Source organism: Haemaphysalis longicornis, unplaced genomic scaffold (assembly GCF_048455015.1).
Source record: "Haemaphysalis longicornis isolate Haplotype H1 unplaced genomic scaffold, Haemaphysalis longicornis Haplotype H1 scaffold_7, whole genome shotgun sequence".
NCBI lineage: Eukaryota > Metazoa > Arthropoda > Arachnida > Ixodida > Ixodidae > Haemaphysalis > Haemaphysalis longicornis.
The window spans coordinates 101,752,965-101,773,972 of record NW_027526422.1 but is presented as its reverse complement, the minus strand read 5'-3'; the positions used below and the strand labels follow the sequence as shown (position 1 = coordinate 101,773,972).

At 45.2% G+C, this 21,008-nt stretch overlaps 1 protein-coding gene across 1 annotated transcript; it reads right to left on the bottom strand.

Moving 5' to 3' along the window:
• Positions 1-1,192: 1,192 nt before the first annotated feature.
• LOC144146183 (chymotrypsinogen A-like) lies at positions 1,193-20,788 on the bottom strand. Its single transcript, XM_077678151.1, has 6 exons — positions 20,700-20,788; positions 20,210-20,393; positions 7,455-7,578; positions 4,231-4,390; positions 2,260-2,387; positions 1,193-1,589 (listed from the first exon to the last, which is right to left on the bottom strand). The coding sequence occupies exons 1-6, from the start codon at positions 20,758-20,760 to the stop codon at positions 1,392-1,394; spliced, it is 855 nt and encodes a 284-aa protein (XP_077534277.1). The 5' UTR covers positions 20,761-20,788; the 3' UTR covers positions 1,193-1,391.
• Positions 20,789-21,008: the final 220 nt, after the last annotated feature.

The following is a 21,008-nucleotide window of genomic DNA, read 5'->3' as shown; positions in this document are numbered from 1 at the left end:
TGTTGTTGTTCTCTTCTGACTGTCATGGTTTTGCGCCCGCTGTTTTACCACTATGGTATATTTAAATTGTTTTGTTTCCTCTGCACATTGATTACCCAATTCTTAAAATGTGTACAGTGGTTTCTGTAAAGCCGTTTTCTAGTGGAACGACGTGTGGCTTAGAATTACATAGTAAATTACTTGCAATTTCTGGCTGTCCGTACAGTGCGGTCTACTGTTCAAAATAATTCGAAAATTTATTTCCGACATTGGCTAAATGCACCCCGAAGCCCATTCGAATGCGAATTGAGTGCTTCCCCTCATGCGGACGACCAAACGTTCGAGGCACACCCTTCGGCGATCATCACACCTGAGCCCCATCGCTAAAAGACCTTGTGAAGCACACCGTCTCCTTCTCTTTAACAGTAAACCACACTGTATAATCCTCAAGGCCGAATGGTGTTCCACCGTTCAGACACGACACTATAGTGCTCCTCTTAGACAGGCAGTGTTCTCAAAATTATTCCATACTTTCGAAAAAACAGGGAGGAGTGATAAATGCTAGTAGGGCAAATGCCATGGCATTCAAATCGCGGAAGCTCGCCCGGGCTTGCCATTTTGTTGACTGCTGCTTCTACGCTTGTATTTTCTGCTAGTTTATAGCGGGATGCAAGGTCGCTCAATGAATTAGCTTTCACAAAAACCCTCCCTAATTGTTATCTACGTGACAATGTACGGGCAAAGCGAATAGAGTTTACATGAACAGCCACACAACGGTGAAAACGGCTTTACATGATTTTTGCCGGGGATTTGCAGGCGGTGGTCAGCGCACGCCATATATTCAAGGAAGCGTCGACAGGAATTGTAGTCACTTATTTGCAACATTCTCAGCCGAGCGTGGCGACTTTTACGGACGTTAGTTCTAGTTCTGCTTCAAGGAAGGAGATATATCTTTCTATCACATTGGTTGTAGGCTTTCTGACAGCAAGATACGCATCGACGATGAAAGTTTTCAGTATCGGCTGCAGCTAGTTTTTTTCCTTTATCATAATAAATGCTTAGCTAGGCCTGTTTCTTGCTAAATCCCTGTTTTTGCTTTTGAATTGTATAAGGGCACTGAAAGACGCCTGCAAGGAAAGGTTTGGTTTGATGCCATACCAACTGAAGCATTGTGTGGAAGCAAATAAATGAATATATACGCAGGAATGGCTTTTATTTTCAAATAATATCAGCTTCCCGGCTGTAGACATCTTAGGGCCGCTGTATAGAGATTACTGGAAACAGTCCAAATATAGATTAGGCTTTGTTTAAAGTGCTTTTACCTGGCCACAGAAAATAGAGGCATATATAAGCAAAACTTGTATATAAAAATTGCAGGGAAAAACTTCCGAGACGCTTATCAAGTTGTGCTGCTAGATACCACAAATGTTAAGCTTCGACGAATTCCCGTTCAAATAAGGCTGTATAAAATTGCTGACGTAGTGCGAAACCCTTGTTTCTGTCGATGGTTGTTCACCGAGATTTTTGAAGAACCTCACACCCGAGTGAACAAGTCCAAACACGGTCCAAGTCCCATTTTGGCCGTGAACCACTGGTCCGCCGCTGTCGCCCTAGATAGTCGGAAATGAGATTTTGAGCTTCGCATTATCAAGACACTGTACAAGGCTGAATACATGATTTAAGGTATTAAAAAGAGAAAATGTATGGGACAGAATCTAGTGAAAAATATTCGGGCATACTTTCCTTCTTTTTACGTTTCCATATAATTTAAATTAGATAAGGTTTATCCTTAATCCCTCTGTCGAAATCATAGGTAGCTTCAGTGAGTTTTTTGGAATAATGACAAAATGAGAAATTACAGTGCAATGAGAGCTCTAAAGTAATATTATCACATTATTTTCATTGCGAATAATTAGGTTAGGCAAAGGCTATTATAGCTCAAAAAAATGGTGTTATTTCCTTGTGTACATGTGTGCGCATTTCATCACGTGTGCGTGTTTTTTATTTAAGATAATCCTCGACGTCAAACTGACTCGGTCTCGTATAACGGTCTGCCTTCGGAGCTCTACGTGTGCACTTCCCTTGTGCGCAGGGAATTGATCATTTCATTAGGAATCCACACTAAGCAATTGTCACCGATATGTCGTATGGAAACGCATGTTTGTCGTGTAGCTTACCAGAGCTAGTTTATTTGCGCAGGCACTTCTCACCAAATGGAGGTGGTTGGGTCAGTTAGAGTACACTAATCACGGTAGTGCAACTACCAAAAAGGATACTCACTCGTCGATGAATTCCAGTAACACCACGGGCACAGATAAATCTCTCTCTGTTACGTATCCGTTTCGAACAGGGTATCTCTTCTATCAAGGCTTGTTTTAGTTCGGAGGGGTTTTCCTTCTTTGTAGTTGCTGTGACAAAAAGAAAATGTTTGATAATAAGGCCACATGAGACACGTACGCCAAAACTGAAAACCAGCAATTCTGTTTCGCTTTACGTGAGAGATGGATTTTGAAAATGAAAAGTAGAAGAAAGTAGTGCCATATTTTAAATTTTATTTGTCATCTTTGGAATTATTCAACTTCATTGTAAGTGACAAACGCCGCTAACAAAAGGCGTTGCTCTGCACTCAATCAAAGTGAGGTTGGAACGCACGCCACTTTCTAGCCGGCGCAATGAGATTGTTTTGTAATCAAAAATACGGTCCCCGTAGTCAATCGTGTATGATCGTCACGAATGAAATCTTAAGGAACTAAAACCTGACTGCGGAGGAAATTTGATATTCAGCCTTCTACAATTTACCAACATGCTCCGAGGTTAAACCACAGCTCGAATGTAGCGCCATTGGATTCCAACTTTGATTTTGTCTCTTATCTGGCATGGCGTTAGAGAATTTCTGCATTTTTTTATTTCCTATGATGTTTCCCTTTGCTACCACATGTGCAATATATTGCACACTGGGACTAAGTTGTCAAAAAAGCCTAAAACATGTCATAGACAGTGGGTGTGTATGTGTTGTGTGTGTGGGTTGTGTTGTGTTGCGTTGTGGTGTCTGTGTGTGTGTGCACGTGTGTGTGTGTGTGGGTGTGTCTGTGTGTGTGTCTGTGTGTGTGCGCGCGTGCGGGCGAGCATGCTTGCGTGCGTGCGTGTGTGTGTTGTGTGTGCTGTTTTATGTGTGTGTTTGTGTGATTAGGTTTTGTGTGCGTTCGCTGTGTGTGTTGTGTGTGGGTTGTGTGTGTATGTGGCTTGTGTGTGTGTGCGTGTGTGTGCGTCTGTGCCTGTGTGTGTGTGTGTGTACCTCGCTGTTTCTGAAGAAGATGAAGAGGCCAATCGGCCAAGGGAAGTCCCTCCTTTTCTTGACATCATTAGAAACGCCTGCCTCACTCTGCCGTGCTCACCAAACGTCGGCGTTGTCCGGCAGATTATTCCCTTCACCGGTAAATGCCGAGTTAAGGAGTTCGTCCCCGGGAAGCTCAAATTGACAGCACTCAAGAACTTTTGCTTGGCAAGCCATCAAGGCTTATGTCTTAGGTTTTGAAATCTCAAGACTTCGATTTTGAAACCTTTCAGAGGAAAGGGAGCCTAGCGCAAAAGAAACAACATGAAATTAGTGCTGCTTGTCCCCATTGACGCAATCCTCTGAAGAATTTCGAGGACAGAGACATCCGCAGCATCTAAAGAGGTATTTTTTATTTTTATTTACACAAAATAACACTTAGTGTGTATAGACAGAAAGAGAAAATAAAATAACGAGTTCTGCAAACGTAGTCACGAAGAGTCAACATTGTCCTGACGTACAATTTGTGGCCCATAGAATTAACGAGACAAATGAAGAAAATATAAAAGTGAAGGAAGAAATAGCGGTGGAGTGGGAAACCTTTGTCTTTCGTGAGCTCGTAAAACAAAATTCAAGAGCACCACAGTGTTTTCAAGTACATGAGAACGGCTTTCTTTGTGGCGTCGATGTAAAACCTCCCGACTGAAAAACGCCATTTTTGTTTGTTGGCATGAGCGCCATTTCAGAATTAAAGTGGAATGAAACACCAACAGTAGGCGCCACCAGTATCTACTGTAGCTTGGAAAGACTGTTTCAGTTTTGCTTGCAGCCCATATTGCTTACAAAGCATCTGAATTTTAATGTGCTATACGTTCAAGGGGGGCCTTAGGAGGCTATACTAAAAGCACGAAGCAAACCAGGCTCTGCAGGAGTTTTCGTGTGCCATTAAGCATTGTTGCCGATTAAGCACCACTTACATGTGAATGATCCCCAACCCGCGACGTGGCACGTAGATCCCATTGGCAGTGCTTCGCGATTACTGGGAAGACATACAGGAGATATGGCGTCGGAGAAGTTCACTCTGTCCCGGAGTGTAATGATGGCGATGTCATTCAAATGAGGCCAGCGTCTTTTCTTCTATGAATTGAGGAGGGAAAATACAGAAAAATAAAACGAATGAATGATGGTTTCTTCGGAGCAGCAAGTGCAGTTTAATGTTCTGTTTATGCTTTACATGTGACGGCAATATCGCAAGATATTTTAATAGCTACAATGGGTGACAGCTTCACGCAGCCAAAATTACCCGAACAAAAGGCAGCCTTTAGCCTTCTGCCTCAACAGTTCGTAATTAGGTGTTAAGCCGTTAATCATGCCTATAGCTTGACGTCGAATGGATACAGCGCGCACGTGTAACAATGGGTGCAGTTTGCGACGTACTAATTAAAATCTGCAAATAATAAGAAGATCGATGAGTATAATCAACGTTTATGGAGCTTGACGTTGAACCTTACGACGTTCCGAGCAATGTCATATTTAGTTGGTGACAAGGTGCGGAACGGCGCAGAGCATAAACCTGACCTCGAGCAGCCGCCTATTCACGTATAGCTTTCACGCTCAGTTGCCTAAGAACATTTGCGCGAGTGAGTTATAAAACAGAACATACAAGGAATTTCAAAAACCAGCCTTCACAGCGAGGTTACATATGCTAGGGTTCATGATTTCTCCTTGAAAACGCCAGAAGTATACTACTAGCTTTTTCGCAATGAAACACCGCTAGGAAAGTAGGTTGTTCCGTCATGAAGTGATCCCACATTATTATATTTATCTGGTAACTGCACGCACCAAATAAAAAAACCGCTGATAAGCCCACCAAAACTTTGTGTTGGATACAGTTAAACCTGAATGTAAGGAACCTCTTCATACCGAATGCGTATATTTAACGATGTTTTTCAGTTTCCCATTGCCATTCCTATTGAAGTCCATGTGTTTGGTACCGTTAAGTAACGAAACGTTGGGGCGGGTAACCTTGATATGACTAAGTCGGCGAGCTGATCAGTAATTGTTTTTGGATCTTCTACTGGAAAATTGATTGGTGAAGTAAACAAATTTTGCGAATACTAGCACTACTGTCAAGAGCCAACAGAAACGAGAACTTCTAGAATCGCCTAAAAACAAATTTCGTCATGATGAGGATTATGAACGGAGCGGCAGGCACCATCCTGTGACTAACGTAGTATCTACTTCTGGTTTTGTTTGTTTAACCTGACAGCACACCAGGTAGGAAGAGTAGCTAAACTTTCCTTTTTTTTTCGCCTGTACTGCAAACTACCATGTGTTTCAACGTGGGAGTGCGGTTTTTGTTCACGACAAATTTTAACCTGAAGGCCGTCCTGCGGACGTGTAGTTGCGCGTCTCCATTGCTAGCTTTGGTAGTGGTTCGTCGGTGATAGTTTCTGCTGCTGGAAAAGGAAAATGTGTGTCTTTTGGCGGCTCCACGGCGGCTCCACGGCGAGAATGACGAATGTCGCCGGCTGGTTGTGAATCCCAACTAGCACACTCTCAACAATTTTAAGCGTCTTAAAGAACAAGAAGTACTCAAAAGGCGCCCTTTCAACCAACGTTTGTATTTTAAAACGCGTTAATGTGCCGAAAAGTGTAAAGGGGAAAAGTGATAGTTAAGTTACGTTTGGAAATATTGGAGTAAGTGACCTTGCTTCTTCTGAGTTCGGAGTAGTCCCTAATCTCGAGCGAAAGCAGCAAGCGCAACTCACGCAGTTTTTGACTGTTAAAAAGATCGAAAGAAGGGTGAGTTCACATTCACTGATGTCTATCATTTGTTTCTGCTTCATTCCTGCGAGCCTTCACTGGAAGCCTGCATGCAACGAAAACCTGCATTTAAAAAAAAATTGCAAAATTTTGTCAAGTTTCTTACATCCAGGTTTAGCTGTATACAGTTAAACCTAGATGCAACGAACCTCTATATAACGAATTCCTCGAGTCAACTAAGGTTTTTAATTCCCCATTTGCAGCCTCATTGAAACCCATCTTTCTCCGACTTTTATTTGACGAAAGCGTTGCGGCGGTTAACCTTGACGTAACGAATTCTTCGTTGCGCTGATGTGACCTTGTTTTTCGAACTTTTTCTTAAAAATCGGCAGCAGAAATGCCCTAATTAAGCAATCTTCGCCCGCACCGCAAACTACGGTGCGTTTCCAGTGTCAATACGGTGCCGGTTGGGTGCTAGGCTTGCGTGTCCACGTGTAGTCGCGAGTCTCCACTGCTATTTGTGGTGTCGGTGCGTCGGTCTTGAGTTCTGGTGCAGGAAAAAGAGAAGTTTTGTTGTTGTTGTTGGTGGTGGTGATGTTGATTGACGGCTGGACCTAGCCGTGCCTGGTATGCCGGCAATTGCTCACGCGAAGAAGTTTTGGTTTTTCATGGCAAGCTCGCAATTTTAAATACCTCCTCTTCCCGGGAGAAAGAAGAGCATCGCCGCCCGGTACAGAATCCCAGCTAGCACCCTGTCAACATTTATGAGTGGGGAAAAGAGCGTCAAGTTTCCGAAAATGCTCCATTTCACTATAAGTTTGGTCCTTGAAACGGGTGAAGGCACCGAAAATTGCCAAAAGGCATGAGTGATAATTAAGCTATGTTTCCGAACACGGGGTAAGTGACCTTGCTTATCCTTAAGAGTTAGTTAAGAGTTAGAGTTAGTTGCACATCACTTAAGAGTTAGTTGCACATCACTGAGGTGCACATCATATCACTTTGGTGTTGTTTCTGCGCCCTTCGTGCGAGCTTTAACTGGAAACCTGCATATAACGAATACCTGGGTGTCACATAAAATTGCAAATTTTTTGTCAGCCTTGTTATATCCAGTTTTAACGGTATATAAATCCATTCGCCATTGCGCACTGAGGGTTTCGCTGAAAAAACACGTGCTAGTACAGTGACGAAATGTCGCTTCCTAGATTCAGAAAACCGTCTTTGTATAGAAGAGCCTAAGCTACAGCCCTAGAAAGAAACTTTGTCCCATTTTAAGATAATTTAGTATTGAGTAGCGTAAGAGCTATGTGCGCACAATAATACGTCACAGAGGTTTGTATATGTTTTAGGTTACAAATTGTTTGCCATTTTGCCCCATTTTTTCAACCCTTACGTCATCTTTTGGCGCTATATGAAGTAATAAAACGGAGTCACTCACTCGATCGCAAGGATACTGAGGGTGAACGCAGACTTCTTTGACCTTGTGTACAGATTCACTTCGGTCTCTTGTGGTGCGTTTGTGTGACTCCAGATGCACAGTGAAGTTGGTATCTCTTTCTGGACTGGAAAGACAGAATAGATAGGTCATATTTTAATGGCCACAGTTCAAAGTACCAATTATCATATGTACAAAGGTTTCGTTTTAACTTACAGACACATTCAGAAATTCTTCTGCCCCAAAAATCTTTATTTTGAGTTGTGCAAGCCCTAAAGCAACCAGAATATTGTGGTTACGCAGTCGACACTGTTTCTTTGATACAATTAATTGTTGTTCGCAAACTTATTGTAGGTTGTAGGTGCACACCTACAATTGAAATCAACCCATCGGAAAACAGGTGTAGCGCCTCGTAAAAATTATGGCTGAAGGTACACAAAGACGTCGTACATAGTGTGCAGTATACGGCTAGGGAAATTGGAGGTTACACATTGGAAAGAAGTTTAATGCGTAGCATTTCTTGCCGAGTACCACCACACCCTCGAGCAGGTAATGCCCAGAACTGCTACAAAAAGCTACAAAAATGCAGAGTTGATATTGATAACACATTCAATCGGTATAATATCGTAAATGGAGGTAATTGGTTAAACGGCAAATTTCAAAACCAGAAAGAAACAAAAACAAAACATCTAAACTAAATAAAAATGAACTGGCAAAATTAAAAAAAAAACTTATGTCCTATACATCTTAGCAAAAAAAAAAAAACGACCGAAAAAATAAAGACCTCCGGAAAATAACACTGGAAATATGAAAAATTGCGAAAACATGCAAGCCGTGGAACTCCCTGAATCTCGACTGATCTGCATAATTAAACAAGTAACACATTTTATCGGTACGATAGAGTAATAAAGATAGCTGACGCAACTTCATTTTTAATACCAAAAGAAGAGAAAATATAAAAAAATGATGTATCCTAGAAAAATGAACTGACCAAATCGAAAATACCCATCTTAGACTTCGCCTTCAAAATTCGACCAGAAAACTTAAAAATGCAGGGAATAACGTTGAAAATTGCAATAAAAAAATCGCGAACGGCAAATTCAGCACTACACCGTGCATTTGCGGAATAGTACATTATTAGCTAAAAAAGCAATCGTTATAATAATGAATATTTACATAATCGGAGAAAATAAACAAGACAAAACTTGAAACCAGCAAAGTAACCAAACGCATTTGTCTACTCATAGCTAAACCTGTCTGTAAAAAAAAAACATGCACTGTATCAAAAACAGCGTAAGAATGCCACGCATTACTCGACAATTATCTGAAATCAGGCGATTTTTACTGAGTCCTTAGTTTTTGAGATAGGGCTTCTGGACTATAAACGTGTTTTTCATCAGCCTTCAATTTTCACACTCCCGGGACGAAGAAATTATTTTTCTCAAACAGTCACTTTACTGAATAATACCCTTTTTCCTCAAATTCATATACCGAGATATGTATGATGTGTGCCTTTCTCTATGGCCTGTTTGTTTCAGTCGAAGCATGGCATCCCGTTGCATAAGCCGCACAGCTAACCTTTGCGGTAAAGCTACTCAGGTATGCCCTGCTTGCGCTATAGGGGACTTTCCTTCCATTCCATCAAAAAGCAGGTGCCGGCAAGTTTTGAGAGATAATAAGGTTCTTTTTTGTCTCTAAAATTACCACGGAAGTGTTTTATTCCGAGATACAGAAACATTTGTGTAACGTCAAATACGTCACGAAAATGATGCCAGCACAACGAAGGAAGCGGCCTATAAAGGGTGCCCCCCCCCCCCCCCCACGTAAACAGGGTCTTCTTGCGGGCCGGCAACATTTAAAACCAAAAATTACGCTATACGGGGGGTTGTTCCTCTTCTGCTTCTATAGTTTAACACGAAAGTATTTTATCCCGGGATACACCAAGATTCAATGTATGACGTCAGTGAAATGTCAAGGTAATAGGAAGGAAACGGCTTTCAAACGGACACAAACGTTTTCCCGGGAAATCAGCTTGCGGCTAGTGCAGGCCGACAAGACCGGTGAATTTGCAGTTTTAAACAATGAGCTATATCAAGCGAAGGCTCATGATGCTCGGTCGAAGAATTTCCAGAGAGCGGAAGATATGTCACAGAAAGCTTTAAAAGCGGTCCGCACATCAGCAGGGAAGTTCTGTGAGGAGGCAGGACTTGAGTGGTTAGCTGAACGAATCAAGTCCGCTAAGGAACTGTGCCTGCGTCCTTTGTTCACTTTGAAGAGCCACAAGGAAGGCGCACCCTTCAGGGTTATCGTCGAAGACAAGGCAACGTGGCAGCAGGCTACAGCTCGTTACCTACAGTCCCACCTGAACAAACTGCATGTCAACGACCCCTTCCTCATCCGCAATTCCGAGGACATTATCAGTTTTCTGGACAGTTCCCCCCCCCCCCCCCCCCCAGGGTCTTGTTTTTCAGTAGATGTGAAAGACCTGTTTTGCAGTGTTCCGCAAGAACGTCTTTTACTGGAAGTAGAGGACTGCATACTCGCTTATGGAGCAGTCAAGTTCCATAATGAAACCTGTGTTAGTGTTCCTTCTTTCTTGGATTTGCTCAGGATCTATTTGCAGTCTTTGTACATTGAATTCGAGGGAACTGTTTATTCCCAGCAAGACGGGATCACGATCGGCTCATGCATAGCTCCGGTGTTAGCAGACATTTATTTGGCAAAAAGGGGATGTGAATCTTCTCGAGGACTTGACACCACTTGGTATAACAAGGTGTTTCCGCTACGTCGACGACTTTTTAGTATGCATGCCTTCAGGAACAAACCTCGACAGTGCCATCATAAAATTATGGAACAGTTCAGCCGGTTGCATGTGGGGCTAGATTTCACACACGAAAAGCCGGAAAACAAGTGCCTACAATTTCTTGACCTGTTTTTAAAAGAAGAAGAATTTTACACATGTTGGGGCTACTGCACGAGAGGGGAAAAGGGACTGCTGCCTTATGACTCGTCCCACACCAGATTGATTAAGCGTGGAATTGAAACTTCCTGCATCACGCAGGCAAACACGAAATCGTGCTCGCACACTGTGACGGACAGCCTGGACCGCCAATGTATAAGGCTGAAAAAGGGTGGTTACCCTACCCACGTACTTGTATCAGTTGCAGAGAATGTGCTTAAGAAGGTGAAAAACGCGAACAGCCCCGAGAAGAACAAGGAAAGACCTAAGATTCGACCAGTTGTCATGAACTACATTCACAGGGTTTCGCACCGGCAAAAGAAAGTGGGCGCCAAACATTATATCCGGTGGTATTTTCTGCCCCGTTGAAACTAAAGGGACTGTGCAAGGCTGCAAATCAAGAGAGGAAAAAAAGGTTTCGAATGTGGCACATGGCACAGGCGCTAGTTCGTCAACTACGCAGAGGGTATTGTATACAAGATCCCCCTCTCCTGTGGTAGGTCGTACGTGGGGCAATCAGGCCGCTGTCTCAACGACAGATTACGGGAACATAAGAATGCATGCGCGCAACTGGTGGCAAACGGAAATTTGGCCGCGCATGTTAAGAAGTGCGAGAAGAAATGTTCCCCGATTTTGAGGGGACAACCATTTTGTTCCGCTCCAGAGACAAGATTACCCGCGAGATATACGAAGCATATGCAATGTTGTCAGGAGTGGAGGGAGATTGCGTTAGCGCCCCTTCAATCCGGCTTTCGGCGCGTGAAATAAGTTTCCTAAATGAGGAATGGATATCATGTCACGTGTAGCGTTTTATTGTTATTTTTTCGTCAATGTTCTTCATTTCTGTCATATATAACCGCCCCCCTTCACAAGATAATAAACAGTTGATAGTTTGCGCCTCACCTTGTCTGTTTTTGTGGTATTAACCCTGTCCTACGTTTCGTGTCAGGCAGCGCACCTCTGCACTTCAAGAGGATGGGAGATGTTCCACTCACGTGACAGGCAAGCGGTAGTTCTTTGCTCCTCATGTGGCATTTCGCCGACGCTGCGTGCGTGCGTCTATCCGTTTGGTTGCCGGGCCGACCGCGTATTCGAGTTTCGGCGATGAGTCGTTGCGCCCAGCTCTGCCTGCAACCCGAAACGCGCAGCGGCCTGATCGTGCGGACAAAGTGGTCGAACGGGAGAGGCAGAAAACATCCTTGTTTACTGAGCTTTCGGACCCGTTGAAGTTCACGCCGCAGTTGGAGTTGTGTGCCGCCCCCACGTGCAGAAGTGGAGAGGATCTTTTCAACGTTGCCGAGCAGGCAAAGTTGAAAACCTCAACCATTTCAACTATTCTTTAACTATTTATTGCCACGGCGCAGTCAGTCCACAATTCAGCTAGGTCCCTCCCAGGCGTAATCTAGCATTCGTTTTTTTTTATATATATACGTATCGCACCGATCGAGTGATCCTCAGCGGACAAACAGCCGGCGTACTGCTTGCGACGCGAGGTGGTCACACCCAACATAAGGGTTCTGAACCCTTTGTTTTCCAGTGCACTGAAGTAGATAAAAACGTACCTCCACGCCGGAGCTCCCGAAAGGCGAACGTATGCAAAAGCGCGCGCGAGCGAAACCAAAGCTAGCCTCACCACCTCACCGCCGACACGACACTCGTTACGCGCGATAACTCAGCAGAATGCCAAACGCAATCGTCACAGCACACCTGCCAAGCACCGCACAGCTGTAGGCCGCTCCATGCTTGTGAATGTTTACGGCGGCGCGTTCGAGCGATGCAACGTCAGAAGTGAAATTCGGCTTGCAGCTCGTGAGGGTGCTTTGTAAGAATGCGATCGAAGTCTCGCCTTGCTTTGAACAGCGACAGCGGCAGTACTTCCACGATACGAAGCTTGGAGCGCAACGCTGGCGAACAATCTTGTACGGCGCCTTCGGCGACGACGCTCGCCTCCATCTCCACCGGCAGCAAGCCGGAGCCACTAAATGCTACCGCGGGCCTGAGCGTGGTGGATTTTCCATAATGCATTGCGCGGGAGGAGCCCGAGGAGAGGAGAAAGCGGCTTCAGAGGAGGTTGGCTTGCCGAAGCTGGGCCGCCTGAGGTCATGCTCCCTCCAAACATTTTGCTTCCTCCATGCTTGCTATGCCAGCTGTGCGTCGGCGCGCACTAGCGCTCGGTTAACGCATGCGCATGGGCTGCTCTCTCTGATTCCCTTCACCGTTATACGCATGGAGGAAGAAAAATGTTAGGAGGGAGCATGACGTCAGGCGGCCCAGCTTCGGCAAGCCAACCTCCTCTGAAGCCGCTTTCTCCTCTCCTCGGGCTCCCCCCGCGCAATGCATTGTGGAAAATCCACCACGCTCAGGCCCGCGGTAGCATTTAGTGGCTCCGGCTGGCTGCCGGTGGAGATAGAGGCGAGCGCCGTCGCCGAAGGCGCCGTACAAGATCGTTCGCCAGCGTTGCGCTTTATGCTTCGTAACGTGGAAGTACTGCCGCTGTCGCTGTTCAAAGCAAGGCGAAACTCCGATCGCTTTCTTACGAAGCACCCTCACGAGCTGCAAGCCGAATTTCACTTCTGACGTTGGATCGCCCGAACGCGCCGCCGTAAACATTCACAAGCATGGAGCGGCCTACAGCTGCGCGGTGTTTGCCAGGTGTGCTGTGACGATTGCGTTTGGCATTCTGCGAAGTTATCGCGCGTAACTAGTGTCGTGTCGGCGGGGAGGTGGTGAGACTGGCTTTGGTTTCGCTCGCGTGCGCTTCAATTGCATACGTTCGCCTTTTGGGTGCTCCGGCGTGGTGGTACGTTTTTATCTACTTCAGTGCACTGGAAAACAAAGGGTTCAGAACCCTTATGTTGGGTGTGACCACCTCGCGTCGCAAGCAGTACGCCGGCTGTTTGTCCGCTGAGGACCGCTCGATCGGTGCGATACGTATATATAAAAAAAACGAATGCTAGATTACGCCTGGGAGGGACCTTGCTGAATTATGGACTGACTGCGCCTTGGCAATAAATGGTTAAAGGAATGGTTGAAATGGTTGATCTTTTCAACTTTCAACTTTGCCTGAGCGACAAAGTTGAAATGATCATCTCCACTTCTGCACGTGGCGGCGGCACACAACTCTCCGACTGCGGCGTGAACTTCGATGGGTCCGAAAGCTCAGTAAACAAAGATGTTTTCTGCATCTCCCGTCCGACCACTTTGCCCGCACGATCAGGCCGCTGCGCGTTTCGGGTTGCAGGCAGAGCTGCGCGCAACGACTCGCCGTCGAAACTCGAATACGCGGACGGCCCGGCAACGAAACGGATAGACGCACTCACGCAGCGTCGGCGAAGGGCCACATGAGGCGCAAAGAACTACCGCTTTCCTGTCACGTGAGTAGAACATCTCCCTTAAGTCTTTCCTTTTTATTTTTATGACTAGGCTTCACTATTGTCACGTGACGCTCCCTCCTAAACTTTTCTTTCCTCCATTGTTATGCGGTGGTATACAACGCGGTACCTGCGCCGCTCCGCTCCGTCGTTCCAGCGCCGGTGCTCCGATGTCCAACGCTGCTTTGAATGGAGACTAACAAGCCTGCTATCGCGATGGTCGGCGCAACCGCAACAAGCACCGGCCAGCCCAATAACAGAACTGCTAGCACCACCGACGATGAGACTGCAAAGCGACGTGCACGGGATGCGGGAACCCCGTAGTAGACGGAAATGCATCGTACGCGTTCATGGCACGTTTCACGCGGTATGAGAATCAACGCAACGGAAACGCCGAGGGAAACCCACGATGCGTCGCATCTACACAGGGTTCCCGCGAGGGGAGGTGGGCGTAATTTTCCTTCAGGAAGGAACAAGCCGTTAGGGAGCCAAACGAGGCAGACGCGTTTTTCATCCGCTTGGTGATTATATGCTTTAAATCAACGAACTTCATTTGTCCAGTAGGAATGAGTGGTATTATGTGAACCGGGAAGGTGCTAAGACCCACGGGACATTACTAGCTAACCTTTTCGGCCATAGGAATGCCATTTATTGCCCAAGAAGACTGTGTCACACGGACGGGTGAGCTAAGCCTTTCCAGGCAGCGCTACCGCGCACCGCCCGCCGGCCTCATCGAAGCATCAGCTCGAAGCTATTCGCCCCCTCGATAAATGGAGAGCATTGCAGACATCGACACGGCAGAAATGTCCGAAGTGCGATGGCATTGCTTCAGCGAAAATAACTAGCCTGCAAGCTCGTCGAGCACGCTGTCACTACGCAGGAGTGGAATTGGTGCCTTGTCAAGGACTCTTCACCAAAGAAAGGCAAGGGCGCGCAAAACCGCAATTTTCCGGCAATTCTTCTGGTAATAATGTGGCAAAAACCAAAGTTGCATTACGTTTTTCGTACGAAATATACCAGAGGCTAAGCTTGTGCATTTGTAGGCTCAACTTTGTGCCCTACACTGTTTTTTGATGTGATTTTATGTCTGCCTATATAAAAACAAGTGTTATCTTATATTCGCGACAACAACAAAGCCTTTTTAATGTAGAAGCGCGGGTTTTAAATTAGTTTCAGTGTGTGATGCTGAGCTCAGCTACACTTGCGATACATATTGCTATGGTTGTAGAAAGTGCGCATGAGCGACCAGAAGACAAGTGTACTTATATGTGTGTGCTCTGTCCAATAAAAGTTAGTTGGGAGTTTGCGCTTGTCCTGTCCTTTCTGCGTGTGTTCTTTTTTCGCGCTAAGTGCGTGTTTATTCACCCAGATGAGCCAACGCGCCCAGCATTACGTTCTTCCCAAATGGCGGGTTTGTGCTGTTGACAGCGTGACTGAGTCATCTGCTTGGGCTGCATGCAGTCGTCGTCCACCGGCCTCAGTACAATTATTGTACTGTGGCTGGACTCCAATGCCTGTACCATGGCCGAACTTCCGGCAGCTTTAGTCCGCCTGGAGTCCGACGACCGCATCTCGGCTGACCTCCGGTGGGCGTACTTCGGCCTCATACGGGTGACTTTGGAATGGCCGGAGCCATACGGCGGGAATTTGGGCGCATGAACGTAAGCCGTTCGACCCGCAGACGGAGACTGGCCGTTTCATAGCCATGGGAGAGACGGCCGTGTACGGCCAAAAGGCCCACATTTTGACACGGGCCGTACACGTCTACCTGAAAACGGCCGGATGGAAAATCACTGGCCAAAGTACATCGGATTGAGTTAGGCCGAACGGTCCTGTGCTGCCTGGGACGTAGTGCCTAAGCTCGTGCGAAAGCGGCAAGCGCAACTCACTCAGTTTTTGACTTTGAAAAGATCAATGAACGGGGAGTTCACATTCACTGATGTCTATCCTTTTAGCTTTGTTTCTGTTTTATTCCTGCAAGCCTTCTCTCGAAACCAGCATGTAACGAAAAATTCCGAAGGCCTGTCAACTTCGTTACACCTAGGTTTAAGTGTACATATAAATCTATTCACCACTGCGCACCGAAGGATTCACGGAATACACACGTGCTCCTACAGAGAAGAAATGTCTTGTGTCAGTGATTGTAGGGTTTAACGAGCCGACGCAAAGCAGGCGATGAGGCGGGCCGTAGTGCAGAACCCTGTATTAATTTTGACCACCTGAGGATCTTTAACGTGCAATGAAATCTCGTACACACGGGCGTTTTTTGCTTTCCGCCTCCATCAGGAAAGCGGCTACTACGGCCGGGAATCGAATTCACGACCTCTTGCTTCATAGCACAACCCCCTATCTTTTGAGCAACCGCGGCGGGTGAGACAAAATGTCGCTTCCTAGATTCAGAAAAACTGTTTTGTATAAAAGGGCCTAAGGTGAAGCCCTACAAAAGAAGTTTTTGTTCCAAATTTTAAGATAATTTTGTATCGATTAGTGCAAGCTCTACCTGCGCATAATAATACACCAGCAATGTTTTCGTTTGTTTCTCGTTACAGCTTGTATGTCATTTCGCACCATTGTTTTAACCCCTCATTTCATCTTTCAGCGCTATATGGAAGTATAAAACAGAGCAACTCACTCGGTAGCAAGGATACTGAGGGTGAACGCACACTTCTTTGACCTTGTGCACAGATTCACTTCGGTCTCTTGAGATGCGTTTGTGAGACCCCAGATGCAAAGTGAAATCGGTGTCTCTTTCTGGACTGGAAATACAGAATAGATAGTTGATATTCTAATGGCCACCGTACAACATCGCCATTGCCAGATTTGTACAAACATTTCCCTTTGCTGTTATAAAGAGCAGTAATTCTTCTGTCCCAAAAATCTTTATTTTGAGTTGTGCAAGCCTTAAAGATAGCAAAAAGTTGTTACACCATCAAGATGGTTTAAATTAGACAATGAACTGTTGTTCGCAAACTTAGTGTAGGTTTTAGGTACTTACAATTGAAATCAACCAATAGGAGAAGCAGGCGTAGCGCCAGCTAAAAATATGGCTGATTGTCACAAATACGTCTTACATAAGATGCAAACGGATTATTTAAAAACCAGAAAAGAACAAAAACAAAACATCTAAACTTCACAAAAATGAACTTGCAAAATCAATTATTTGTATCCTTTGCATCGCGTCCAAAAACACGACCGCAAAAATAAATACATGCGGAAAAGAACACTGAAAATGAGAATAAAAATAGGGAAAAGGAGCATGCCTCCCAACGGCCTGAATTTCCACTAATATGCATAATTGAAGAAGTAACCCTTTTAATCGGTATAATGGCGTAATGGAGAGAGTTGACCCAAGGGCATTTTTAAAATCCAAGAAGAGAAAATTATAAAAAATAATGTATCTTTAGATAAATGAACTGACGAAAATGAAAATACCCATTATAGAATTGGGCGCGAAAACACGAACACAAAACTAAAAAGAAAGGTGGGAAAGGACGTTGCAAATAGCAATGATAGAAATCGCGAAGAATTGGCAATTCTGCACAACGCCTTCCATTTGCGGAAAAGTACATAGTTTTAAAGTAGGGGATATTTACGCAATCGGAGAAAATAAACAGACAGAACGTGAAAACAGTAAAGTAATCCACGTATTCCTCTACTCATACCCAAGCCTGTCTGTAAAAACACACACAATGTACAAAAACAGCATAAGGATGCTACACATTACTCGAAAATTCTCTGAAATTTGGCAAACTGCGTCCTAAGTTTTTGAGATACGGCTTCGTGTTTATAAACGCGTTTCTATCAGCCTTCGTATCAGAGATTCGCCTTAAGAAGAAAATATTGCCCTGAGAAAGTGACTCATTCAATTAGTGCGCTGTTTCATGAAAATCATATCCGCGACATGTCTCATGGGTGTTTTCTCTAGGGCCTGTTTGTTTGTGACGAAGCATGGGGTCGCGTTGCAGAAGCCATATAGTTCACCTTTGCAGTAAAAGATACCCAGGTATTGCCTGCATAAGGCACGATAGTTTAATTCCATTCTATAAAAAAGCATGTGCCAGCAAGTCGTGAGAGGTCATAAAATTCCTTTTTGTCGCTGATATTTCCTTCAGTGTTAAGGCTAATGTAGTGCGTTCTTCAAGGTTGCTTTTTTATTTGCTCGTGAAGTTCACATGCTGGCACTGGCTTTGAATGATAAAGAATGGTTGAAGCACTGATTTCCCTGCAACTGCGGCGTTCGGTCTCCAACAGCGTTAAGAAATGGGGGGCTTCCAGTCAGTCTCAAGCCCCTGTGTTTTGGGATAAGTGTATTGAATTATTTTTTAACCCAAGCCGGTTCGGAAACGGTAAAGGAGAAGCAGTGTGACGTCATTCTACCACAATGATCCAGTGATCACGTTATAAACAAGGGGATAGTATTAGTTCTTCGTCTGACTACGCAAAAGACAGCTTTGGACTAACAAAACGTGCGTTGTGCGTGGCAGAAAAGCCCGCAACCTTTTCCCCATCACGGCGAATGAACCGCAATTTCGCAGTCCTGCGGACTGGTGGCATATGAAGGCTTCGCCAAAGGCGTGTAGAATTCACTGGAATGCGCTTCACACATGATAACTCAAAACGGTTAGGTTATTAGACATTCCGGCGTCCTTAGCAAAGGAGCTACAAGTGCGCCTAAGGTGCATCATACTGAAGGGCTACAGATGAAGTTAGATAACAAGGGTATCGCGACAGAAGAAAGTCCATACAACGGTATCTTGACTCGTCGGCTGCTGACGAACGGTTACATAGTGTTGTAAGGAAGTTAAAACGAGTCAAAAAGGTTAGGTGCGCAACGTCTTCACAGTGCTACTGATAGCGAGTCCTCCTAAAATCACCTCTTTCCCTTTGAATATCAACGGCTACACAAAGTATAGACTATTTCACCCAGCTTGTTATTGCAGTGGGAACGCCGATACCTTACTTTTACAAACACGTCTCCCCAAAGTACACTGAATTCAGCAATGCAGAAAAAAACGAATTTTCGCAGGACAACCCCAACAGTGATTTTGTAGAAACTGCCCATACCGAACGTTGGAAGGTATAACAAACATAAAAGTGCACATTCTTAGATACCTTCTACACCGGTCCTTTCTCAGATCCTCTGTAATTGCTCTAGCGCTTGGTTGTATAGTCAAGAAAGGTTGTATTGCATTGACTGCGTGGTTTAGGCTTGTAATGGTGTTGTGAAAAACCAAGCACACCAAGAAAAAAACACAGTTCCAATGGTCACAATTGAACCTGGGTCACTCGCGTTACGAGAGCGACTTCTTCCGATAGGGCAATTCGGACACGGTTTTCAAACGCAAAGCTCTTGAAGGTGATCTTGCGCAGTGTCGTTCCCACGGACGCTGCCGTTCCCAGGCCTTACTTCACGCCAGGACTTGGGTGGCTGAGTTGAAATGGGTGCACCGGAGACTATGACCGGAGACCGGAGACTCATTTACCGCAGCGAGGTTTACAAGGACACCGCCGTTGGTAAGCTGCGCCGCATGCCGAGAGATGAGCCATCGATTTGAAAGTTGCTGAGGACAGGCATGCCAGTGGAGGTGAATGTGTATGTGATGAAGTAATTCCTGGTGTGATTAGAGGTGACACTTCATCTGGTTCGTGTTCGGTACTGTTTTCTTTCGTGATAAGGTCAAGCTCAGCCAGTGAATTGCGTTGGGTTCGGTTTGTGTCGGGTCAGGCTTTGGGTCGGAGTTGATGGGCACCTCAGCTTTGTTTCGGTTTATGCTGACTAGTGAGGAGCTTTTCGTGCGCCTCTGTTTTATTTTGGAGAGGGACTGGTTTTTTTGTCAGAGCAGTTCAACTCTGAAGCTCTTAATTTTCAAACTACAAATATCTACCTTTGCCATTTTGTTATATCAGTCAGGTATCTAGGTAAGCACCACACGTGTCCTACGGTTCGTATTTGGCGCTTCTCGTTTTAGAAAAGCTACTGTGCAGCCTATTGCGTATAAACGGAACCATGATGTTCAAAAGCAGTTTCAAACAACAATGTTTCTGAAGATAAAGCGGACGTAAGCCAACTGGTTTTTCAATTACTGGAAGTATTTTCATGGTGTATACCAGTGATTAATCATCCACACAAAGAAAGCTTCGTCATGTAGTAAATCGAAAAATGTATTTTACCCTGGATATTGTTCTTTATTCAGACACACAGTTAGGTTGTGTGGAAGACAGCAAAGTATATCCATCGTCTTGAAAGTGTCACCAGTCTCGGTGACAGGTGATAAACCCAAACATGAGGCTATCGTGCGAGTTTAGGGTGAGGACGCTGATCACAGAACAAATAATATTTGCGTTGCAATAATTTTGGCCAAGTAGTATTTGTCCCGGCTCCACTAAAGGAGTCGATATGTACTTAATTGCAGAAAGGTGCAACTCACCAGAAGCAGTGGGCAGCCGTAAGGACATGTCGGTCACTGATCAAAACACCCCCGCAGAAATCGAAACCATTACTGTAGTACAAGCCAGCCATCCATGGCCAGCTGTGAGGAATGGCGACCTGGCCTCCGAAAACTCGGTCTCCGGGTTCCAGCATGGGCTGGATGGCAGGGCGACCGCATTTCTCTGCCCACGAAAAATGGTAACGTAAGCATTGTTTTAGATTTGAATTCCGGCATCCACATAACCTGATGGTTTTCGCAGGCGACAAACCTAAAGGAGTGCGACCTTTTTTGAACTTGGGCCAATGTAAAGACGGTTCATTTCAGGTTATTCGGTTGCTAGATTACAGAGATTTAGCTTAGTCTACAGCGCATGTATTCACCGTGTTATACGGATGGCTGCGCATTCGTGCGACAGCTATTAACCTTTTTAAGCAAAGAAAAGTTTGAAGGCTCTGATCATATTCTAATGTTTAAAAAAGCGTCTCACCTTTTTGAGTGGCCAAAGCAGCACCAAACAGCAGTAAGGACAGCAAAAGTGCCTGCCCCATACTTTCTCCAGCTTCTCTATATCGGACCTCACCAATGGGGAAAAGATTGCGAACCGTTGTGGGTGCCACTATATATACTCTCTCTTATCAAGTCGCGTGTACGCAATCGGACTCTTTGACTCTGGGGAAGGCGTGCGTGTCGCTTACAGGTGTAATCTACCTTATTCCTCAAAGGCATGACTTGATTGTGGATTGCTTGCAGTGTCACATAACTACATGCTTACAACCGAAATACAAAGTGCAGTGTT